The following is a 26,066-nucleotide window of genomic DNA, read 5'->3' as shown; positions in this document are numbered from 1 at the left end:
AGGTAGGAAAAATAAGAACAAACAAATGACAAATGGCCATGTACATGTATTGTAATATTACTAAAGCTTTACGAAGGATCAGTTGGTACCATGAACCAAAATTATTTTAACCGGAACGATACGATTATTTCGATTTTGAATATTATAATATACAAATCTTGGTCCAGGAAACGCTTGCATGTAAACAATTGCTAATTGCTTCCGTTTGCGCAATGTGTACACCAGGTCACGTGATCCTCACATCAATTAGTTAGTGTTAGTTTGATGACGCGACCTCTAAATATAGAATGTCCGTTTGCGCAATAAACTCAGACGTCTCAGTATTTTACACTTTACAAAAACTCAGCCTTTTGTTGACAGCTTGATATTATTTTGCATTTCTATTAGAATGGGACGAACAATCACAAAGAGTGAAAGATACATAATGTCGTATTTGACAAGAACCGTTTGACCTGACACGACATTCAGAATCAACAGCTGATCAAGTAAGCTACATGATCTGACCAAGATTTCACCAAAATAAGTGATTACAATATATGTATTCCTCTTATAAATTTGTTAGCCTTTGTCTTTGATGATATGCTGCAAAAGCTCCAATTAAAAAGAGAAAGTTACATACAAAAGTCTTGAGGTATAACGATATGGTTAGAGTGTATCTTGATGTATCATGATACACTGTATTCTCTATTGAGAAGTTGATGGCTCGTTTTAATACTCCCCCTCTTGAGGGGGAGTATTAAAACGAGCCATCAACTTCTCAATAGAGAATAGATACACTGCACTGGGATTGTATCATGATACGTATTGCGATGTTTCACCTTTCATTTGTAAGTATCTGTTACTAAATGGGAAACTCTCTGTTACAATGTGAAAGGGAAATTTTTTTTAGATTATTTCATAAAGTTCACAAATGCATAATGTAACACTTAAGCGAATAAAAACATCACATTTATTGAGTTAAGTTTAAAAGAAGTAATATATGAATTGCTTAAGATCTTATATATCATGATACACAGGTATACGTTTTTGTACCATGATAAAGTACGATTTTTTGTGAATTGTAGTATACTTGTATATTGGTATTTTGTTACACCCCTACTAAAATCCATGTTGTGTGTCATAGCACCCCAAGCTTTACTTACCGTTCATGTCCATAGAAATTTTAGGGATTGGTGATAGTGAACAAGGTGAAATGTTTTTACAGTTTCAGCTCATAAATTGTATTAGATATGGTATAAAGTCAGAATTATGTACTCTAAGAGCTTTCATTTTTACTGTATTAAATTCCATTACAGGTATAAATAACTTATAACCACTGCATAAATTAATGTTGATATATTTCAGAAGTATAGAACCAAATAATGGATTCATCAGCAGATGATTTTGAGGTTGTTGATGCTACAAATGATGCATATGATGAAAGAGAAGGAGAAAGATCTTCAATGAAAAGTGAGGAGCTCTGTGCAGGAGAAGAATTCAGATCCTCCTTACAACTCTCATTCTCAGGGGAAGACCAGTCAAAAAATGTCACTCTGTCTCTGAAAGATTTAGATCTAGCTGACTTTATTCTTGATGACTTGTCACTAGATGGAAGTGATCATGACTCTGAGTTTAGTTTTGTAGAAATGCCAAAGGCACATGATACAGAAATAGAACTGGCAGCAGGTGAAGATTTTGCAACAACACCAGCATCGTCAGCGTGGAGTCTGCTGGACAGTGATTTCACATCTGACAGTGACAGAGAACTTCCAGAATCAGAAGGAAGTAGTTCCTGTTTAGCTAGTGATGATGACATAGAAATACAAAAGGAAGAGGCATCACCTAGTGATGATGAATTGGAGCTGCAAAAAAAGGAAGAGAAAGTTCCAAAGACAGACTCACGCAAGGCAAACAAAAGGAGCCCAAAGAAAAAACGGAGCAAACAAAGGACAAAAACAGAGCAAAGCATGATAAAACAACTTTTTGGTGAACTGAGTGTGTGCCAAAATGAGGAGGATGATAAGCTGCCAGATTTTGTAGAGTCTGGATCTGCTCCAACTGTGTCAGATATTCCAAGCCTGGTAGACTTGTGCATGAGGAAGATCCATCTTTATCGGAAACGTCATCAGATAAAAAAATTCATAAAATCCTCATGGTTTCCTGTTGGGATGAGACAAACCATTTTGTCTTCCAATTTACAATATTCGCTTACTAAATCTTATCTTTTATGGCTTCAGCAGAATGTGTCAGCCTTTGAATCCTGGATGATTGAGGATAAGAAAAAGGGATATACAAGAGACGATGACAGGATCAAGTTTTCATTTTGCTTTTTAAGCAACCTTTGGAAGGATGAAGAGAGTGCCAATTCTGTGTTAATTGAGGCATGTTTTGACAAAAGGATAAATGATGATTACATTTTCTATGATAAGAGGGAATATTATTTGGGTAGGTCAAATTATGACTGATTTACGTGCATCGATGCCATTTTTCAAACAAGCATAGCCATTTACCAAAAATTGCACACATGAATTTATGATTGAACATACATGTATTATAATTTTTGGGCTATTTTATCCACAGTCTATGCAACATTGATGAATTTTATGATGGAAAATACCTCTAAGTATGTTGAAGATAAAGGATACAGTGGGAGAAAATTTTTGAGAGCCAAGGGAGTTACTGGAAATACCCAAAGCAAACAGCTAGCAGTTGTACATCAATTCTTGAAATCAAGGTACATGTGAATTTTATTTAACAATCCATCTTTAATAATATGTGTATTAATATATAATGTAATTTGTCATAATGAGATAAGGTAGATACATATACTATGGATGGCAATCGAATACTGAATTGCCATTTGGTTAACTGCAAGACTGATATAACAGTAATTAAACTTCACAATTAACACTTCACAAACTGGCCAATTACCCCCACGATCTCAATCTGGAAACGTTAATAACTTCCTAATTAGTTTAAATAGATATGTCTCAATGCTGACTGATCAACGTTTAGAGTTTTTTAAATTGAATTTTAAGAAATTGCACTCAAATTTACACATATTTTATTTTTTATTTTTTCTGACTTACCAATTATAGCTTTTCCAACAAGTTACCATCATTCTGACCAAGTAACCAGTTAGAAATTGCCATCCATAATATATACATAATGATTGATATATATATGTACCACTGCTACTTTGAAACAATGTGTGTCAGACCTTATATCAGTCTTTAGTACATTAAAATGTGTTTTACACTATGTTTAATGACAAGTGGTACTACTTCTTTTATTTTGATTACAGGTACCCTCATATGACTGAAGTTTACTTTGAGAAAAGTGTCCCCTATGTGTACTGGGCCCGAGGAAAGTACCGAGAATCCCTACTGGCTTTTGTCAAACTTTACAAAGAGGGATCTCTGTCTGGTACAACATCAGTAAATAAATCTATGTCTCACAATTTGCTTTTATTTGACAATTATATTTAAGAAAAGTACATGTATATATACACTCAGTGCCCTTCTGATTTTGCACTGAACAAATGCCATTGCCAAATTGTTTCTATTTTTAGATAATTTCTTTTTTCAATATTTTTAGCTCACCTGAGCTGAAAGCTCAAGTGAGCTTTTCTGATCACATTTTGTCCGGCGTCCGTCTGTCTGTCCGTCTGTCTGTCCGTCTGTCTGTAAACTTTTCACATTTTCGACTTCTTCTCAAGAACCACTGGGCCAATTTCAACCAAACTTGCCACAAAGTATCCTTGGGTAAAGGGGATTCAAGTTTGTTCAAATGAAGGGCCATGCCTTCTTCCAAGGGGAGATAATTAGGAATTAGTGAAAAAATAATGGCATCATTTAAAAATCTTCTTCTCAAGAACCATAGGGCCAGGAAAGATAAAACTCATGTGGAAGCATCCTTAGGTAGTGTAGATTCAAGTTTGTTCAAATCATGAGCCCCGGGGGTAGGGCGGGGCCACAATGGAGGATCAAAGTTTTACATAGAAATATATAGGAAAAATCTTTAAAAATCTTCTTCTCAAGAACAGCAAAGCCATGATGAGTCATATTTATATGGAAGCATCCTCAAGTAGTGTAGATATAAGTTTGTTCAAACCATGACCCCGGGGGGTAGGGCGGGGCCACAATGGAGGATCAAAGTTTTACATAGAAATATATAGGAAAAATCTTTAAAAATCTTCTTCTCAAGAACAGCAAAGCCATGATGAGTCATATTTATATGGAAGCATCCTCAGGTAGTGCAGATTCAAATTTGTTCAAACCATGACCCCCAGGGGTAGGGCGGGGCCACAATGGAGGATCAAAGTTTTACATAGAAATATATAGGAAAAATCTTTAAAAATCTTCTTCTCAAGAACAGCAAAGCCATGATGAGTTATATTTATATGGAAGCATCCTCAGGTAGTGCAGATTCAAGTTTGTTCAAACCATGACCCCCGGGGGTAGGGCGGGGCCACAATGGAGGATCAAAGTTTTACATAGAAATATATAGGAAAAATCTTTAAAAATCTTCTTCTCAAGAACAGCAAAGCCATGATGAGTCATATTTATATGGAAGCATCCTCAGGTAGTGCAGATTCAAGTTTGTTCAAACCATGACCCCCGGGGGTAGGGCGGGGCCACAATGGAGGATCAAAGTTTTACATAGAAATATATAGGAAAAATCTTTAAAAATCTTCTTCTCAAGAACAGCAAAGCCATGATGAGTCATATTTATATGGAAGCATCCTCAGCTAGTGTAGATTCAAGTTTGTTCAAATCATGACCCCCGGGGGTAGGGCGGGGCCACAATGGAGGATCAAAGTTTTACATAGAAATATATAGGAAAAATCTTTAAAAATCTTCTTCTCAAGAACAGCAAAGCCATGATGAGTCATATTTATATGGAAGCATCCTCAGGTAGTGCAGATTCAAGTTTGTTCAAACCATGACCCCCGGGGGTAGGGCGGGGCCACAATGGAGGATCAAAGTTTTACATAGAAATATATAGGAAAAATCTTTAAAAATCTTCTTCTCAAGAACAACAAAGCCATGATGAGTCATATTTATATGGAAGCATCCTCAGCTAGTGTAGATTCAAGTTTGTTCAAATCATGACCCCCGGGGGTAGGGCGGGGCCACAAGTGAGGATCAAAGTTTTACATAGAAATATATAGGAAAAATCTTTAAAAATCTTCTTCTCAAGAACAGCAAAGCCATGATGAGTCATATTTATATGAAAGCATCCTCAGGTAGTGCAGATTCAAGTTTGTTCAAATCATGATCCCCGGGGGTAGGGCGGGTCACAATGGAGGATCAAAGTTTTACATAGAAATATACAGGAAAAATCTTTAAAAATCTTCTTCTCAAGAACAGCAAAGCCATGATGAGTCATATTTATATGGAAGCATCCTCAGGTAGTGTAGATTCAAGTTTGTTCAAACCATGATCCCCGGGGGTAGGGTGGGGTCACAATGGAGGATCAAAGTTTTACATAGAAATATATAGGAAAAATCTTTAAAAATCTTCTTCTCAAGAGCAGCAAAGCCATGATGAGTCATATTTATATGGAAGCATCCTCAAGTAGTGTAGATTCAAGTTTGTTCAAACCATGATCCCCGGGGGTAGGGAGGAGCCACAATGGGGGATCAAATTTTTACAAAGGAATATATGGGAAATTTTTTTTAAAATCTTCTCAAGTACGACAAAGCCATTTGTTATATTGACATGGAAGCATCATCAGGTAGTTTAAAATTCAAGCCAATGTGCTCAGGTGAGCGATGTGGCCCATGGGCCTCTTGTTTTTTTGTTATCATGGTTATATTGCTGTAATCATAATAATCATTATTGCTGAATGTAATCTGCAAATAAGTTTTCTTTCCTTTAACAGAAGAACAAACTTTGCATGTTTCAGTAATTTTTTGAAGAAAATCAATTATCATTTATTAAATTTTTAAACTTACATTTATTTATACACACATATATGTATTTAAATGCAGTGTACAATATGATGTAGATAAGGAAAAGCTATTCATCATTGGAGAAATAGGGAGGATGTATGCCATGAAGTATGAACCAGAAAAAGCTGTCAGAATGTATCGTCTCCTAGGGAATTGTCTCATACAGGCTAGGCCATCTGAGAGTGAAATGACCGAGTGCCAGACTTTGATACTCATAGCAGACCTCCAAAATCAGGGGTATATTTTGTACATTATGTACCTGGTAAAAAAAATGTGCATCGTTCTCTTGAAACTTGAAAGTTATTGTCCTGCCAGATGAATAGGAGGACATGGTCATTCACAAAAATTGAAACTTGCAATTTGAATGGCCAGTTTGATTGTTGCTATTCTGAGCTAATTTATAGAGTTAAGTACTGTTTGTTTTTTTATTATTATACACAAATATCTATGCTTTTAGCTAAGCATGAAAGTATTTTGATACACAAGTATTAGGGGGGAAAAGTGCCTGTTTTGCTATCAAGTTTGAGGTATATACAATACTGAATACATTTCTCATTACCAGGTAATATTCTCAGTAATTGTCAGATGAATGTATGCATCTTTTTTTTTTTTTTTTTGATTGTCAAGATTGTAATTTAATATTTAGTGTATTGACTGAAAGCAAGGCAAGGAACTTTCTGTCATCCTGGAAAGCCGTATTCAGAGTTTGTCTCACCAGCAGGTGTTCCGATCTCTATCTGGAGACAGCAGAGTCACTTCTGCGTTTGCATTTAGGGCATCTACAGGGTAAGTAAACCTGTTAACTTGTGCATCATTTAGACAAAAAACATTTTTGGGGGGATTTTTGTGGTCACACTTTATTTATACCATTTGTTGCTGTTTTGTAAAAATAAGATTGGGATTTTCACAGCAATCAAAACCTTGAAGTATAGCAGAATATGAACTGACAGTGCAAAATCGGATGAGATTACTTTTAAACTTCATAAGGACAAAATATAATTTGGGGAAAAAAATCCCATTATGATGTATTCCTTACAAATGTAAGGTGCTTCACACTTGGTCTTTAGCTGAAATTTTTGTTTAATTACTCTTAAATAGGCTTTTGAATAAAAAATATGGAAGAAAGTAAAATAAAATGATAATAATATAATTTTTGTCTGCTTTTTAGATAAAAATTATTTACCTTAAAATCATTATATGTATTTGAATATGAATTTTTCTTGTCATAATGTAGTTGGAAACCATTTGGAAATGATGAAATGTGTTTTAAGGGAATACAGCAAGCACAGTCCCAAAATTTGGTATCATCTTGCATTTTTGAATGCCATCATGGGGCACTCTAAATCCTCAGACAACAGCTATGGGGAATTCTATAAATGGTAGTATATTGCTGGGTTTAATAAAAATATCCTAAGTCAAAATATACTGAAAGAGGATAAGTAAATTAACAGTTTTTAACAATTTTCAAGATTCAAAGAAATTTCATGTTTAATTCTCAATGTATTGAAATTGACTTGATCTCTCAACTGAAAAGACATCCAACAACTCCTAAGATATAATATATAAGAAAAAGTGCAGATTAATTACCTTTAATTAACAGTTTTCAGGGACCAGATGCAGATGTTGATGAAGAGGCTAGAAGATCTATTCCTGGAATGCAGATGGTTGATATCCTTAGGGAGAGAAAGCTGGCACTGGTGCACCAAAATTATGATCCCCTACAGTTGGCAGTTCAGAACCCATTCGAACCCTTAATCTCATTAGGTGGAGTTCCAGTTATGAAAGTGATATGGAGACGTCAATTTCACTATTCCTCGTATTATACTGATCATGATCATGAGTAAGTGATAGTAAACTGTTCAAACTGATTGGCAGAAATACAAATTGTACACATAGCTCCAAAAGTGATAAAGTAGGAGTGCTCTAATTTAAGATTTTGTTTCATATCCATGCAGTGAACTTGTGATCTAAATCTCAATGGACAAGATGTGTAGAGGCAATTCTAGTTCTTTTTCAAAGGACACTTGGACACTAGGTCACTTGTTATAAACAGAAATTTTAGAATAGTACAATATGTTTTTAGCTGAAATTATTATTATTTCTGAAACACTTAATTTTTTTAAAGCTTCTCCCCAGGATTTCAATTATTGTAAATCACTTTTTATTTATGAGAACTTTATTTTTGTGTAATTACGCGAGACTGTCTGCTCGTGAAAACTTCATTCTCACGTTTATTAGTATTAGTAAAGATAATATAAAGCAATGACCAAAATTCATCAAAATTTTGTCTCTCTTATAAATACCAAATAACAATATCACAAAAAATAAGGTTTAAGGAAATTTTAAGTGATCTACAGTATTAATATTAATGAAAATTATTTAAAATGAGCAAACATTAAACTTCTTCAGAGTCTGTAGTGGATTTGACATCTCCAATCCTGATTTGAAGCTGAGAATGACCAAAGATGGCTTCATCACGGGGGACTGTTCTATGATATATCCACCAATAGCAAACATTCTACTGAACCCACATACAGGGTAAGTTTCAGCATAACAATCTTTACATTGGAACTAACTTTTCATTAGTCAAATTGAAACGGTTTATTCCCCGAACGTCTACTCACTAAAACAACTATTTAATTATCACACTCAACGAAGAGGCCCTCTAAGGGGTCAAGGTAGAGTTTACCTGCGTTACCTTGATTTAACAAAGTAGTCTAAATAAATTAATAATAATATTTACTGATAAAATTGTGTACTAAAGCACAGATTTATTTAATAAATGCTTGCTATAATTGAAGACAATGAACAAATATTTTGTCATATAATTATGATAAATATTTTTATTTAAAATACATTTAAAATTCGTAAAAGAAACATTACTGCACATGTGAATTAATAGATAGCATGTTTATGAATTATTTTAAAATATTACTTTTTTGACCTAACACTTGGCACTTGACGCATTACTTATATCACATTTTAAGCTATGTTTAATCTATATTTAACAAGGAGAAAAATTTTCACATCGCATTTGCATTTTTCTGAGTATAGACTTTTCCTGAAGAATAGTCTTTTCCTCTAGATTTCATATGTAAATTTTCATTTACATGCTGCCCCCATTACTTTTTGTTGGAGGAAGTCCATCCCTCCCCACAAACAAACCCACAAAATAGGATTTTCATTTTTTTATTTAATTCTTTTAATTTAACTTGTCAGATTTCTTTGGGAGGTTGTCCCTTCCCCCACTGTTTAAACGGTTAACCGAAGCGACCTGTTTGTTTGAAAGCAATATCTACATGTATATGTGTACGTTTTATTTACATCAAAGTTCAGAAACGTAACTTATCGTTTTTGTAATAGGGGAATGGGCAGAAAAGCAGAAAAAATTTTGACAATTTACTTTTAAAAGTATTGCTTAAAATCCAATTTCAAGGGGGGGGGGGGGGGGGGGGTAAAATTCAAAATAAAGGTTTTTTTTTTTAAACAATCGTATTCACGCTTTTTGATAAAGTTTTACCAAAATAAATTATTTTAAGATTTGAGTTCCATGATGCAAACTAACGAAGATTTTGAAATCATTTATTGTTATAAAATATTTACATGTAATATTAATGCTTTAAACCCATGATTAAAACTAGATTAAATTAAAGAGTATCTCAAGCAAAATTTATTTAACTCATTTCGTAAGATATATTGAAAAGAAAAATGACATATGATCGATAGATTTTTCCTGGATAAGAAAGAATGCTACCTACATGTTCACCGAAATTTTATAAACATCTTTAAGACATCTCTTCAGAAAAGACTGTTTTAATAGCAAATAAGATCCTTTAGTGTTCAAAGTTTTCCGTAAATAAATGCACAATATAAATATCTTATAAAACATGTGAAGAAAAGTCAGATAATCTTTTTCATTTTTGATAAAAAAATTATTTATGAAAATAAAACACATTATTTTCAGTTTTTTTAACCAATGAATAAAATCTTCAAGATTTTTACATTTCTTCTGAAAAAAAAAGTAAAATAATAAAGATCTTTTATCAATCTTTGCATGTTGAAACCATGTTTCAAAAGAGATACCTTAAAAAAAAATGAAATGTTGCTGTTGAATTCCTCCTCCAATTAATAAATGCAGGTATAGCTAGGTTCATAAAGGTAAACTCTACGGCTTATTCCCCGAACGGCTACTCGCCAAAAACAACAAGTAATTATCACACACAATTAAGGGGCCCTCTTAGGGGTACAGGTAGACTTACCTGTATGAATAATCTGCCAGAATTTAAGTTACTTTAAACAAAATAAAATAAAGTGGATTTGGTAATTAATTTTTTTTTTATTTTAGCAGAAGTTTAAATATATATATATATATTGTGTACAAATTTTTAAATAAATAATTTTACAAGCACAAAACATAGTAAACAGATTTTTTACTTTAAATTGTCTTGAAGTTCTAATGTTTAACAGCACTGTTTAACACACTTCATATTTCATTATAAGTAAAAAAAGCACTGTTTCACTTTCACACCACACATATTTACAATATTTACAATTTATTTAGTCACAACTAAGGGATCACTATCCTAGGTGAAGTAGTTCAGATGCAGAGTCTGTGTACGCCATAAGGTCAATGATGCCATCCTGGTACCTTTCTTTCAGTAACTGCAATCTTCTCTTTATAGTTGCATACTTTTTTGCTGGAGGTCCAATGGTCCCGCTGGCTTCCCTCTGAATCTTTTGAATTTCTTTCGCATTCTGTATATCTTTGAACAGGAATGTGCTGAAAACAATAATATATTGCTTGCTGCAAGTTAGCAGCAATGTTTGCCGCAAGCTTGCAGCAATGTTTGCTGCAAGCTTGCAGCAAGGTCTCCATATTTGGAAAACCCAATGTTTGCTGCAGACTTGCAGCAAACCTCATTTGCATGGTAAAATGTTTGCAACAAGCTTGCTGCATACCTGCCGCAAACTTGCTGCAAACACAGAAGCTTTGTATAGGCTGTCATGGTTTCTTTAGCTTCATTGCCGCAAGCTTGCAGAAATGTCTGCAGCAGGTTTGCAGCAATTTTTGCTGCAGACTTGCAGCAAATGTTTGCAGGAAGGCAGTATTTTTGGTAAGGGATAGTGTTGTAACCAGCTGTACCCAAGTGTACCCTTTGTAACTCCTGTACCCTGTGCTTCAGTTCTCTTGTTTGATTTTTTAACTTAGACAAATCTAGACTTCTAAACCCTTGTATCCCTAGCTTTATAATAGTGTTGTAACCAGCTGTACTCAAGTGTACCCTTTGTAACCACTGTACCTTGTGCTTTAGCTTTGTTTTTATAATTTAGTTTACAAAAGCACTACAGAATATCTACTTTCATTTTCAGTAGGAATATATAGCGTACCCTTTTTGTAACCTTTTGTCCATACATTATATAGGGATGTACCCTAGGGTACAAAAGTATAACCTAAAAACGCAGTACCAATTTCTTGCCATATCTATGAATTTATCTGATTTATCTTAATTTTATCTATTTATTTTTTTTTTCTTTTATATAGCAGAATTCTGAAAATTAAAAAAAAAATCTTTGAATTGGATGGATTTATCTGATTTATCAAATATTGCTAATCCAGGTTAACACAGGTAAGTCTACCTGTACCCCTATGAGGACCCCTTAATTGAGTGTGATAATTACTTGTTTTTGGCGAGTAGCCGTTCGGGGAACACACCAACTCTACCTGTACCCCTTAGAGGGCCCCTTAATTGAGTGTGATAATTAGATGTTTGTTTTGTCCAGTAGACGTTTGGGGAACACACCATTGAAACAGTAAGCAAGTTTCTTTTTTTTCCATACAAAAGAAAAATAAGGTTATGATGTACATGTATATGTATATAGCACTGAACAAAATGACGTCTGCCATTGCTGATCCTTTTTATGATGGTTCCAAAATCGTAATTATAAAATATAATTAATTGTGCCTGTAATTTAGTAGTATTACATAAATATATATACATTTGATCATACAGATCCCTGACCTTTAAACCCGATTCTCCTGGATTGAATGCTTGGAAGATGTTCCCCTTTACAACACCAAGACAATATTATTGTGGTAAGTTTAGTACGGGTACATGTAGCCTTGTTCATTTGTTTTTCAGCTGGGGTGGGGGCATTAGGATTTTAACAGATTTTTTTTCTGAATAATTTTAGACTATTATTCTAACACTTTGCATTCAATAGATCGATTATGCACTCATTTACCAAATGTGGTGGAAATTTTTCATCAACATGGCAATGATGGGGACTTTACAGCCTACCTCACTGGGAATCACTTTTTCAAAGTGTCTAGAAATTCTGTTTATTGGAGATATAATAACACACCTAAAACTGACCAAGTGATCAATGTTCACTGGAGTGGACCTGGAAATCAAAGGGCCAAATTCAGTCTGGTTCAGAAAATGAAGGACTATATGTATCAAGTATGTCTCAACTTATATTTTCTCACTTATTTTTTTTTTCAAATTGCCAACAGCAAGACGTGCTGAATTTATTTTAAGTCCTGATATAATCTTAGGTCGATTTTTTTTTTTTTTTGGACTTGATGTTACAGTTAATCATCAGAGTCAATTTGCTTGAAAGGTAATTAAATTTAAGGACATTGGCAAGGTTCCTGGTTATCGTATAGAATTTTTCAAGAACTTTTGAGTAGGTTTAAATGTACTAAACAGGCTATATTCTGGATCGTTTTACCTACCAATCCATCATTCTTTTTTAGATTTTGTCAAATCAGTGTTTTCACAATTCTTAATGCATTTCCTATGTAAAATGTTGATAAAAGGGACCTACATAATTTTTCACCATAATATTTCTTCAAAACCCATTTATTTCATACAGCTTTTGTATTATATACATTATTGTATCTTCATTTCCTATGACTTCTAGATATTTTGGCTAAAAATGTATATTTAGAAACAAGACATGGATATACCGGCACCGATCATTATTTTTGAGTTGCGTCCCTTAACAGCTAAAATTGGTCAAGAGACTGGTTGATTGTTTTATCATGTAATTGACTGAATTGAAACACATTGTCATAAAAATATTGTCATGGATTTATTTTTACTTTTTATTCGTAGTTACTAAATGCCAATTCCTTCACATGACCTAAGAACTGTTCTCAGTCGGCATGGTCGACCTACCTTTCAGCGTATGTCACATCTTTGCCCTTTCCAGCAAAATGAGCATAACTACGGTAAATAATGACCTGTTGGCTCTTTGTCCCTGAATACAATGTACAACAAAGCCATTACAGCTTTTCTTTCTTGCTGTATAGATGATTCTACCCGTTGAAGGAGGTACACGTGCTTATGTTTACCTCTGTGACATACGCTTTATTGGTTTTCACCGCTTAGAGAATTCTACACGGGAGATCACTCTCAATCACTATTTTATAAGCAAAAAAACCCATGTATTAAACCTTTTTTCTCCGGAAAACCCTGACTTGCCAATGTCCTTAAATGATAGTTAACTTATCCTTTAGTTAGTGCTCTGATGATATAAGTACAAATTAACAGGAAGTTAACTGTGGGGTATACTGTTGAGATATGAGATTCAATGCAGATGTTTTGGCATGAACAGTTATTTTTTAAGTATTTTTGCCCATACACAAATTACCACAGTTGCATAAGCATGGTGGGATGAATTTTTGATTGATAATTACTATTCCAAGATTTAGGGGTACTCGGTAGCAGTACATGTTAAATAATTCTTTTTTAGTGAAGCTTCTGCATCACAAACGTTTCTTATTTTTTTACAATTCCCTAATTTGAGACACACTTGGTCAGCCATTAATTTTTCTGTGACTTGTCATAAGAAAAAAAATGTCTATAAATGGTTACTCCACCCAGCTAATTTAGCATTTGTGGTAAAAAAAAATATTACAAATGAAAGTTGGCAAATTAAAGAGCTCTGAATCACAATAAGAATTTTTTTTTAATGCTAAACACACTGCATTTGCATATTTTATTCATCTTTAAAAATGATGAGAATATTGAATGCAAGAGGATTGTTTGAAAAGTAAATGTTGACTATCCAATGGAAGTATATTGATCTCATCAAAGTGAACACATCATTAACATTTTCCCATTTGCTTATTATCATAGTAGACATCATAATAGAACAGTTTTGTTTGCTTTTTCCAGAAAGCAGTAGCTGATATATCTGTACATGCATTGGGTGGTGCTGAGATTGTTAGAGAAGCAACTAGTCTAGTAGAGAAGTGGTACAAACAGGGATGGATTATAACCAGTAATGTAAGTATGTGTTGTTATACCGGCATATGCATTTGGTAGTTCTGAGAATTTCAGAGAAGTGCCTAGTCTAATAGAGTGACTAGTCTAATAGAAAAGTGGTGCAAGCTGGGGCAGACTATAACCAGTTATGTGAGAACAGAAATATGTTGTGTGTATATCCACTTTCAAAAAAAAAAAAAAAAAAAAAAAAAAAAAGAAAAGAATTGTAACACTGGTACCTAATTACAATTATTATATGTATCCATTTTAGGGCACCTGAGTTACTTCTTCCAGATTTTGACAAGGCTGTTTTAACTTTTATAAAATCCTGAATTATCATGATTTTCTTGTATTTGATTTTTTTTTAAATTGTGTATTATACATGTAAATTGTAGGTTGTAAAGATAGCTGCTTCCACTGTTAAAGAAACTTTGGCAGATAAAAGAACGAGGAAACATAAAGTCAAAAGATATAAACTGTGTGAATTCAAGATGAAGTTTCTATGTCAGCCCCAGAGGATTGGATCCAGCTCAGTTTTGCTCAGTGTTCAAGTTTCAGTGAAATATTTTTATCTGGTAAGACCATCAGGATGATATTTTGTTATTTTGTTCTGGGGCTGGAGGCGGGGAGACCCAAGGTTTGTCTTCAAAAAAAAAAAGAATTTTCAAATTTAATTACTGTACATTGGCAAATAATCACGATGGTTTTAATTTCACTTTGTTCGCGATTCATCATTTTTCTGCGAAATTAAACCCATAGTGAATGCTATCATTAGTTTTTAAAAACGTTTAAATGCTCATACGAAATTTAAATTAATTTCCTGCAGCGTGAAATTAAAACCATAGCGATTGGTACTTTTTGAGAAATCGTGAAATTTTAACACTGGAATAAAAACAACTTACAGTATTGGGAAATCAATGAGTATTCGAGTACTCGACTATCTCTTGGTCATACCATCTATTGACTTACCGATAATATATTTTACTCGTTACTCTTTTAAAATATGCTGTTTAATAGCCATTCTAAATTGAAGTTCATAAATTGATGAAAATTGATGTGTAAATTGAGAGAATATTTTTCTTCATTTGATCTTTTGGTGTCAAAGCATATACCCTCCTCCGATGTGGATCATTTTTTTTAAGATGACTATATACTTAAGTGTACATATAATAAGATATTTAGATAAAATATGCGATAATAGATTCAATTTAATTTAGGTAGAAAGTATAGAAAGGGAAAATCCAAAAGATGTGTTTTTAATGCTTTAAAGTCTTTAAAACTTACCCAGTATAACAAATTATCTTTTTTGTTTTTGGTTCCAAGTAATAAAACTATAATTGTAGCCCTTTGATCTGGTCAATACATAGATATATTGACTTCACAGGTAAGCAAATCGACTCTGCACACTTGGTGCTCAGTATTTATGTCCTGTACATTCATGCTAAGGTTAGCATTAGAAAACAGTCATATGCAGTTGGATTTTCTATCAAAAAGAATTATGTGTTTTTTATTGTTCACAGATAATTAAATGCCAAGACCGAAGTAGTTTCATGAATCCAGTAATATTTGAAGCATTTGAGAATGACATTGCATATACTTTCTCCAGATCTTCTTACTTTTGTATGAAGAGGCCTGATGGGTAGGTTCATGGGACACAGTGTCTTAAGTGAAAAAAAATGGAGGATTTCATGATCTTTATTCATCCAGAATTTAAATTCTTTTCATGTTCAATGTAATGTATTTAAATTCTTTTCATGTTGTGTGTAATGTAAACCGAGGTGAATTTTTCATTATACAAGTACATATCCAAATCTTTTGGCAATTTGATTCTTGTGCAGTAACATTCAAGTTTCTGAGTTTGCAGTCTTAATCATTTAATTTGCAATATCAGAGCTTTGGGTTTGAATATTTTGTAATTCTATTTCTTGTGATTTTTACTGAACCACAAAATTTCACAAAAATTATTCGTAACGAGTACTGTATATGACAGTTAGAAATATATAGAAAGAGTGTTAAAAAGAATTACAATTTTACCAGTGAATCATAGTTATCTAATATATTTGAATCAAATATAAATATTTGTTGCTAGGAGTACCATTTACGACTGTGAAGGACATGAAGTACAGAAAACTTTTCCACGTCACATCCCATGTTTCAATATGACACTGATTGAAAACAACTTAATCTTCTTCAACAAGAAAAGGTTGTATCATCATTTACGTAGCAGGTTATAGAAAATGGGTGAAATAAAATGAGAATTACTTTAGGATACTTTACTTCTTAACTGATTTTGGTTGCTGTGGGTTGAAGGGGGGGGGGGGGGTGAGATTGTGAGAGGGCATCCAGCTAACCTGTAATAACCTGTAACGGTCTCTCTTTTTTTTGTTAAGGGTATCGAGGTAACCGGTAGTGGTCCTGTCTTTAATAGTCAAGAGTTTAGAAGTGTAATAGCAGAAAATAAGGAAGCTAGTGGATTGGGAAAAATTTTCTGTAGAGAATGATTTAATTTTAATTGTTTTTTTTTCTCATCTATAATTATGTTTATTGTACATGTCACGTACCGAAAAATAACAAACTTGATATTTTGATGAATGATTTGCTGTTTTAATTATTAGGCTGGGACTTCATGAGATAAATGATGGATGGATTAAATACTTTGATGATTTCATGGAGTGTGAATTTGTGGGTGTTCAGTTGGACATTTTAATTTTAACTAATGAATATGGAATCAAGTTTGCAGATGGGCGGAAGAAGTGTTTAAAACCAATGACAATTCTGCTTGACAGTTCAATATTGCAAAGGTATGTTTCATTAAGGGCATAGAAGCACCTTGGTCATTAATTCATTAATAAATGTTAAATTAAAATTAAAGTTACCCATCGAATTGTTTAGATTTTTATTGTGACCACTTGGTACTTTCCAAAGTAATGAACCATGTTTCTTTAGGTTGTTACAAACTTCAGTTTTTTCAAAATATACCTTTGAAAAATTTGCAACGACGTTTTCTTTTAAAAATTGAATGCATTAAGAAGTTAAATGAAACAGAAGTAATTTACAGTGTATTTTCACATGGAGATACTGCCAAAGAAAAAAAAAAGATTTGTTTCTAGTATACTGGTTTTCTGCATGTGTATTGTGACTCAAAAAAGTATACCTTGATTACATGGAACAGGGAATTTATTTTTTCAATGTTGTTTTGTCATCAACTAAAAATTGGCATATATTAGTTTGATGAAAGAAATTGAAATACATGTAATTTAGAAAAAAATGACTCTTTTGAGTTTTACTTTTCATTTTGCATTGCAGTGATCTTCCCTTTAAGATTAGTGAAAATCAGGAACAGTTAAATGGAAGTTTTGCTCATGTCGAAGTACTCGCAGAAGAAAGTGAAGAAACTGGCGCCTTTACTGTTAACAACTGTGTGATTCTGTTCACAGTGAGCACCTCACAAGACAGGTCAGACTTGTACTTAAATTTAAACAGTTTTTATTCCCAAAAGGAAATACAATTGGGCAGTAGGTAAAAATGCATATTTTTAAATCCCCTCCCTTGGTATGTACAGACTTGGAGTACTTGGAAAAATCTGTTAGAAATTGAAGAGCTTGTCATAATTTTGTCTCTGTATAACATTGTTCTTGATTACTTGTAGTTTTAGGGAGATAAACATAACAAAAGTCTTACAACTACCAGGATTGCCAGTGAGGCTAAAATTTCTTCACAAGTCAGGTAAGTAAACGTACAGTAGATTGGACATTACACATAAATGTGAAGAAAATCGAATTTATAAAAGGGGGATAACTCTTATATTACAGTTGGCTTCCTGGTGACATGGACTCAACATTCAAACAAGGACAAAGACCACAGATACAGAGAGCACCTGTTTCAGTACAGTTACACTGGTCAGTTACTGGCTGTGCTCCCTTTTCTAGGTCAGTTACAATCCTCCCTGTGTGTGGAGTACCTAGAAGAAGATAAAGAAATTACAAATACATACCAATCATGTGGACACAAGGGATGGTATTTATATTTACAAGATGGCAGACAGGGGGTCATGTGTGTCAGGCTTGTCCAGGAATGAGTGTAGCAAGGATTTGTTCATAGAGACAGATAAAAGAATGGACTGATGGAAAATAAAACATATACAGATGTACAGTTGTTAAATAGAGTGAGAATCTTTATAAGTGCAGTTTCAAATTTGTTCAAATCATTTATCCATCCATACATTTAATCGTGTTACTGTATCCCCTCCACTTTGCTGCAACAGGGTAATAATTTCTAAAAATAATCTTGTTAAGTCTTTATATGCTGTATATTATGATTGAAATCATAAACTTTAATATGAGAAGACAGCAGGAGGTTTGATTAACATTTACACATTCATTGTTTAGAAGAGAATGTTGCCTCAGGTAAGCATTGTGGCCCATGGGCCTCTGATTGGTATTTTGTTCTTTTTGGACACGTCATTTCCTACTTCCATGTGGTCTGTGATATTTTATTACGAAAAATACATGTATTTTTAATAAATTGTTATTCATTTGTATGCCGTCATGGTCAGAGTGACGTAATTTTTTTTTCTTCCAATACAGTGTAACCATGTTGAAGATATACATCGAAACCTGATAATTTGTATTTGGTAACAAGTATTTAGATGTATGATGGAACAGTACAGTGCATATAATAAACAAAAAGACCCAAGGACCACGATGATTGAGTCGCATCCTCTGACAAATTATGAATTTGATTTTCCTCGCAGGAGCACGATTTAAGTCGGTGAATATTCGATGTGATCACAATGTGATCCTAAGACCCTATGACTTGAATAAATACATGTATATTCTCCCTTTAATTTAATAAGAAAATTTAATTAACTAAGAAATTTTTTTTTGGGGGGGGGGGGGCTGAGAAATGGATTGCAAGCCAAATAAAATGAAAAAGAGAGAACACAAAATCTTACAGTTAAAACTTCCATACACTTTTTTTTGAAAAGTTAATAGCATAAAAATAATGAAAAATGTGCTATCAAACTGATACGATGATATTCAACTCGTGACATATCTTTATTCTCAGTCTGTGAGCATTGAGAAGTCCCGTATCTGTAGTGAGGTGGTTTTTTTTATCACTTAAGGGTTTTACTCTTGTGTAGCGATCTTTGTGAGCTGATCAAAGGTTCTGATTTTAATCAGATTGATAAAACGTCCTCCTTGGGCTTTTTACGTAGACTGGCTATAGAAATTCATTTACAATGCACTTTTAAAAAGACCATAAATAGATTATAAAACCCTATTTCGTATAAAATTTTATTTCACGACAAATTACAAAATTTATACTTTTTTTCAGTTCGTTTCTTTACCGATTTATGAATTTTGCTACACCATACTTCTTTCCAATTAAAGATACCAGATTTTAAAAATGTTGCAAATTCTGTTTAGCATTTGCAATTTTTTCTTTTATTAGAAAGTCGTACTATTTTCAATTGCTAAGATGCTAATGAAAGTCAAACTAACTGATTTATACTTATGTGTGAAGAGCAAAATAGTTTCGAAATACATGTAGTTATTAAACTTATTAGGCCCCTATAGTTATTGTTCAGTACATTTCGTTGGACTTACTTTGGTTTTAAATGATCCGTATCGCAAATGTCTAAAATACATTTGTATCAAGATATTTAAAATATTTTCTATGATATTCATTTTTCTTCCTTTTGCTATCACTTTTTTTGGGTGTCATCTATAGGACATTATTGAAAAAACTGTGAGTGAAGACTGAAACTTTATGCGGTTTAACTTGTTCATTTTACTTATATAAACACAGATTTACTTGTTATTTCGCGATTTTGGAAAAGTGTATGTATCTGTTCTTCAGCTGTCAAGAAGAGAACCAGTAACAAATGTCAGATTTTTTTATCCATAATAGACAAATTGAAACGTACCCAAATTACCTACAGTTTCTCAGAAAACAGTCATTAATATATTCTTAGTCTCGTTTTAAAAAAAAATATATATATGAAATTGAATATTGGTGTCAACATTAACTAACACGTGATTTCAGAACTGAATGCCATAAAAAGATTCATTTTCTACAAAATTCAATGAAGCCTAAAGTTGTAAAGTTCAGGAAATAATTGATCTAACACAAAAAGACGGTCTTATCTAATTTACAAGAACTTTACCTTAATATGACATTGACTCTGAAATCTTTGTATTACGAAACATGTACGTGCGCTTAGTCACTTGCAATGAAAACGTTATATGTCGGACATATATCAGCTCTACAATGCACCTTGATGGCAAAAGTATTCAATTTATTGCAAATTCATGCAGCGCATATCAGTTTGATTTTTTTTTATGAACTGTTGTTTGAACACTAATTTGCAACACTGTTTGTTCGTTTTATTCGTAGTATATTTTTTTTGCCTCAATTTAATGCAAAGTAAATTTAAAAAAAAATAAGGTGAACAGGGAATTAAATATACGATAGAAACTAGTAACAGAAAAAAGAAAAAAAATGACCACTTGTTGCAAACAGACTTTTTTTCCTTCAAAATTCATAAAAATGGATTGTGGTTCTAAGTATGTGCAAGTAAAAATACATATAGATAAGTTTAAAAATATAAAGTTTAATTTTTATTCAAAATTTTTTAGATATAACACTTTAACTGAGATGAATTAGATCTATATCATTTTATTAGAATGACGATAAAAGTGTGAACAATTTAGCACACAAGAAGGAGATCAGCTCTCAAGCTCTGATTGTTATTTACGTAAATATGATAATGTCTGATCCTCCCAAAATTACTAGAAAAAATACCCATGAAATAAGACAATTGAACCATCATAAGAAAGTTAAGCAATAAAGATGGAACATCAAAACAAAATGGGCTACACGATCGAGCGTGCCATATTCAAGATTTTTCAGAAGTGTCCTGTAAAGTGATATAAAAACTGTTTTAATTTAAAAGAGAATGGCAAGAAGTGAGAATTTTGAAATGGAAAATTTAAAATTTCTTAGCATTGGAGAAAATTGTTATTTGCATCATTTACAACCAAAATGAATTTAAAAAATGTATACCAATCCGTGAAACCAATTTGTTGTTTGTAACGAGTGTCCTTAATGTGTCCAAAATTTTAGGCCCTACACAAAAAAAGACCCACACTAACACACACACAATCAAAACCCGAATTAGGAATTTTACGAAATATGCTATAATAACAAATATAGAATTAGTAATCGCTAATATTTGCTTCCAGCTTAATAATCTGAAATTTAACTCAATAATTTGTCATTTCCAATCATGTTTAAAAATTTCAATTTCATACTTTTTATTTCAAATCAATAAATTATAATTTCAATTCAATAATTTAATTCTAAACACAAATGAAGTTAAGTACCTTGGAAGTTTTGGAACAACCCTCAGTTTCTCTGCGCCTCCCTTAATTTTATTTGCTTCCTTCCTGACGTAGAGAATAGCTATACATAATGAGCATATAACCATTTTGTTGAACGCAGCTGAGTTCTCAATCTACAGAATACACATCGATTATTGAAATGGTTATTCTAGGACTGACGCTACTTTAGGAAACACTCGACTTCATAATCTACTTAACAATGTCACTTTCCATGAGCCATTCTAAATTTAGAATCTTGAATCTGGAAAAAGTTCTCGCTCTGCATACTCACTTTCTATCTGTCTATGGATTTCGGACGATATTTTGCGCATTTTGTGGTTAACCAAAAAAAATATCAACTTCTTTTCGTTAAACATAATTCATTTGTCTTGGTAATCCTTTAGAAAATGGCGGGAATCAGATACGGAAAGTATAAATATATCATCCAGCAAAAGTTTCATCAGTTTAGTGATGGCATCCTATCTTCAATTAACAAGTCTTTACAGCGTTTTAGTTAACATTCTACGGTTTGGTAAGTATACTAGTATTGCCTTAATCGGGCACCTCAGTTTTTCCCTGCTAGTCATTTTGCGTTTTATAAATATTTTTCTTAATATTCTTAATAGTCTTAAGAGAGAAAATAACTCGGTATTGGATTATTCTTTTCCACTGACAGGATAAGTATTCTTGAACAATTTCAACAAGGATTGGCTTCGTTTCAACAGAGTATATTCTGCAATTGTCTTGTATAACCGTTTGTATAGCATTTTTATAACTTGCTAGTATTTTTTAAATATCATAAGCTCGAACTTCTGAAAAAAATGTAAATAATATATCAAAGAAACAAAGAAATTATTTCCCTATTCCCTTTTTTAGGCCACGGAAAGTCAATTTCTGTATTGCCTCCAAATCGTCTGATCATAGGCGGAAATGACGCAAAGCGATATACGTGGCCTTGGCAAGCTGGGATTCTAATAGCAGACGACTTTATATGTGGCGGCACGCTCATAGAATATGATGTCGTACTCACTGCTGCTCATTGTCTGTTGGGGAGAAGGTTAAGAATATTAAAAATGACCAATTCGTCGAAATTATTTAGAAAACATTGATAGATTGAGTGCCTTTGAAATATTACTTTTTTCAGTATTGATACATACAAAGTGGTGCTTGGAGAGTATGATAGGTCAATCGCTGAAGGTGCAGAACAGTTCATAAAAGTTTCCAGATTTGAAGTTGTGAGTCAATTTCATTCCATAATATGCAATAAACTGCATTGAGTACACATGCTACGAATGAAAAAAAAAATCGAATGCATGGATTGGTATTCATGTTTGGACTTAATTTTGGTTGTAAATTTTGTATATATCAAATCTCTAAAATATAAAGAAACTGTAGATCGTTTATGATGTTAAATTTTCTTCTTTTTGCCATCACCCTTATAAATCTATACAAATTTTTGTCACTTTATAGGACATCAATGAGAAATTTTGAATTAAAATGAAACGTTATGCTGCTAAACGCATTCCTTTTTACACACATGAACATAGATTTAGTCGTTATTTTCATGATTTTGTGAAAAAAAAACCCAAACAGTTTGTTTTTTTCCTGTGTCCTTAAGAAATAAGGAGCAAAATAAGAATTGTACTTTAAAATTATATAAAAAAAATTATTAATATTTTTTTCCTTTAATCACAGCATCCAGAATTCAAAGGAAACTTTCTTGGTGGATTTGATGTGGCGTTATTATATTTAGCAAGGAATGCTAGTGACAGCCGAGACGTAAAGACCATTAGGGTAGCAGAAAAGGGAGACCTGGAAACATCAAAGATGTCGAAATATAGGTGTTTCATTACAGGGTGGGGTGTTAAAAGTGTGGGTAAGATCACATTCTCAGACGCTTGTTTAACGAAACACATTATATGGAAACAGATAGCTGTGGTTTACAATATACGGAAGCCCATTTAGGACCTATCAAAAATATTTTCGAATTCGATATAACGAATTGTAGAATTTGTTATAACGAATTTAATTCTTTATAACAATTTCTTTGAATTCGTTATAACGAATTTAATCTGTTATAACAAATTTGTTGAATTTTGATAGGTCCTAAATGGGCTTCCGTAACAATACTATATGATATGCAGAAAAAGAGCCTCTCATATTGACTTTCTTATTCTGTGTTTCATGACCTATTTTCGCTCCACTTCCGTAACAGTCTTTTGGAAGAAGTAGTGATGATACCTAAAAATGTAAACAACACACTGTTATTGCATTTCTAACGACTAACATGCTTTCATCATTGCAAAACTCGTTCTAACTTCATGCTGAATGAAATAAAACAGGATGTCATTGTTAAAAGATAAATACAACAGTTACATGTTAGATCTGAAAAATTTTCTGTACATATTTTCATCTTAGATCAAAAAGAAGAATTACTGGCCAATAAACTTCAAGAAGCAAATATTGAAGTCATTAGCAACAAGAAATGCAACTCAAAGCGCTATTGGGATGGACTTGTTAAGGATACCAATCTATGCGCATTTTACAAGAACACTGCAGCATGCGAGGTAAAGTTAATTTGTACTCTTTTTTACGCTTTAAGATACATGTATGTAAACGCCAAAATTAAGAAAAAAAAATCAGCTAAGCACAGTTTAACAGTTGATGATTAGCTTCATGAATTGTAAGTTATAGTTTACAAAGAGTATCATATTTTCATCTATGCATTTTTTACGCCTACAATCTATATTTAACGGTGAAAAAAAAATATTTGCAAGTGCAAAACATTTTATCTGATAAATACAGTTTTATGATTTGTTAGCTATGGTGAACAACTCTAAACTATAATTATTTTAAAAATGTTAATTAGAGTTTACAACTAACTTTTCAGTTAAACATGGCGATGAATTCATAAACTGATAAAGTTTTTCATTTGAAAAAGATAATCTCTGATTTTGTAACGAAATTGGACTTTTTTTGCTGTGAAATTGTTTTTTACGACTTAACAAGCTAACTACATGTATGGTTTCCTTGGTAAATCATAGACACAGATAAACCTAGTCAAAGCATGATTGGATTTGACTTTGCAACGGTAATTTTTATTGTACCCGAGAATCATCGTTAGCAGATTTTTAGATTCATAAACTATATTTAATATCTCTAAACTATAATTTGCAAGTGTGAATTTTCTATGAAACAACATTTCACGACTCTAACCTATATATAGCTATATAGATAATTATGATGTTGTTCCTAAGTCATAGATGCGATGAACCCCAGTTACAATATGATTATATTTGACTATCTTTGGTTGATAAGAATGTATTTTGACATTAAATTAAAGATTTCTATGTCAATTTCGCCTGTCCATTAGAGGTTGTAAAATTCCTTACAGATCTTGAAATATTATGAAGCGAATCTTCATAAAACCCATGAAACATGTGCTGTTAAATGCGATAGCTGATTGATTTGCCTTCAAGGTCGCATAAGTAATACACTTGAATTCCAACAACACTCCAGAATATTATTTAGTTATTTATTTTCTTTGTATTTCCCAACAGTTAATCCTAAACGCATATGTTATTAACTACGAAAAAATTAAGAATTTTTGTCTTATTGGAAAAATGGCCTGCATTAAAATTTATCGTTTGTTCTGTCAGGGTGACAGTGGATCACCTTTGGTTTGTAAGTGTGGCGGATCATTTGTTTTGGTGGGTATCACGTCTTGGGGGTCCAGCACGTGCAGGAATTATCCTACTGTATTTACCGATGTTGCCAAAGTCAGATGCTGGATTAAAGCGATGGTCAAATCGCTGAGAGATACACATTGTGCAGTGGAGAAGTAAAATTGTTTCTCAAACAAGGATTGGAACTTGACTTTTTATAAATATCCTAATCAGATCGAAATGCACGACAATTTTCTCTAGATGAGAAATGCTGTGAAAAGAAAATAATAAAAAGTGATAAAGCTCAAAGTCGTGTGTGTTCTTTTATTCCAACGGATCCAGAGAGTTTAATGACGATTGGAGAACAACTCCAAAATAAGAGATAAAATCCATCTATATAGAATGTCAACAGCAGGGAATTCCAATACAATTGGAAAATACTCTTTTGAATTGTAAGAGTATATGAAATACTCTTTTGAATTGTATATCTAGTATAGACCTGCAACATCCGCTATCTCTAAATCTATTGTTATTTGGTAATAGTAATATTCCTTATGCTAAAAATGTTAAATTATTTGATTGTGTTCATGAATTTATTTTACAAACTAAGAGGTTTCATAGATTATATGAAATTATGTAATTTTATTATTCAAATACACATTCACTGTATTTCATATAATTTAATTTGCTGTATTTCCCACTTATTTTTTTTATCTCATTTTCTCATAAAACCGGTAATCATTTACAACTTTCTTCCCCCACTTTTTTTTTCTGCTTAATTTCCAATCAATTTTCTTATATGAACCTG

General features: G+C 32.6%; 3 protein-coding genes across 3 annotated transcripts in view; 2 read left to right on the top strand and 1 right to left on the bottom strand.

Annotated features, from left to right (window-relative positions):
- LOC133192190 (phospholipid scramblase 2-like) overlaps positions 1-26,066 on the bottom strand; it is a 238,725-nt gene that overhangs the window by 26,787 nt on the left and 185,872 nt on the right. The window lies entirely within an intron of this gene.
- LOC133192183 (uncharacterized) lies at positions 1,361-18,756 on the top strand. Its single transcript, XM_061328146.1, has 18 exons — positions 1,361-2,424; positions 2,560-2,713; positions 3,284-3,405; positions 5,992-6,172; positions 6,582-6,721; positions 7,170-7,314; positions 7,536-7,775; positions 8,345-8,473; positions 11,947-12,029; positions 12,158-12,396; positions 14,119-14,229; positions 14,604-14,783; positions 15,729-15,847; positions 16,298-16,411; positions 16,824-17,009; positions 17,515-17,664; positions 17,858-17,934; positions 18,021-18,756. The coding sequence occupies exons 1-18, from the start codon at positions 1,362-1,364 to the stop codon at positions 18,284-18,286; spliced, it is 3,699 nt and encodes a 1,232-aa protein (XP_061184130.1). The 5' UTR covers position 1,361; the 3' UTR covers positions 18,287-18,756.
- On the top strand, positions 22,065-25,494 carry LOC133192966 (chymotrypsin-like elastase family member 1). The gene is made up of 6 exons (XM_061328966.1): positions 22,065-22,125; positions 22,470-22,650; positions 22,738-22,828; positions 23,289-23,469; positions 24,012-24,160; positions 25,253-25,494. Exons 1-6 carry the CDS (start codon positions 22,065-22,067, stop codon positions 25,436-25,438), a joined length of 849 nt encoding a protein of 282 aa, XP_061184950.1. The 3' UTR covers positions 25,439-25,494.

This window comes from Saccostrea echinata, unplaced genomic scaffold, assembly GCF_033153115.1.
Source record: "Saccostrea echinata isolate AGI-Se365-2 ecotype Australia unplaced genomic scaffold, CSIRO_AGI_Sech_v1 ptg000025l, whole genome shotgun sequence".
NCBI classification, from domain to species: Eukaryota; Metazoa; Mollusca; class Bivalvia; order Ostreida; family Ostreidae; genus Saccostrea; species Saccostrea echinata.
The sequence above is the reverse complement of the archived record's forward strand: the minus strand, read 5'-3'. Positions and strand labels throughout refer to the sequence as shown.

Coding starts and splice junctions, on each gene's coding strand:
- LOC133192966 (XM_061328966.1), top strand. CDS start 22,065: ATGGCATCCTATCTTCAATTAACAAGTCTTTACAGCGTTTTAGTTAAC. Junction 22,651..22,737: donor CATTGTCTGTTGGGGAGAAG/GTTAAGAATATT, acceptor TACTTTTTTCAG/TATTGATACATACAAAGTGG. Junction 24,161..25,252: donor AGAACACTGCAGCATGCGAG/GTAAAGTTAATT, acceptor TTGTTCTGTCAG/GGTGACAGTGGATCACCTTT.
- LOC133192183 (XM_061328146.1), top strand. CDS start 1,362: ATGGATTCATCAGCAGATGATTTTGAGGTTGTTGATGCTACAAATGAT. Junction 2,714..3,283: donor CATCAATTCTTGAAATCAAG/GTACATGTGAAT, acceptor TTTTGATTACAG/GTACCCTCATATGACTGAAG. Junction 17,665..17,857: donor GTGAGCACCTCACAAGACAG/GTCAGACTTGTA, acceptor GATTACTTGTAG/TTTTAGGGAGATAAACATAA.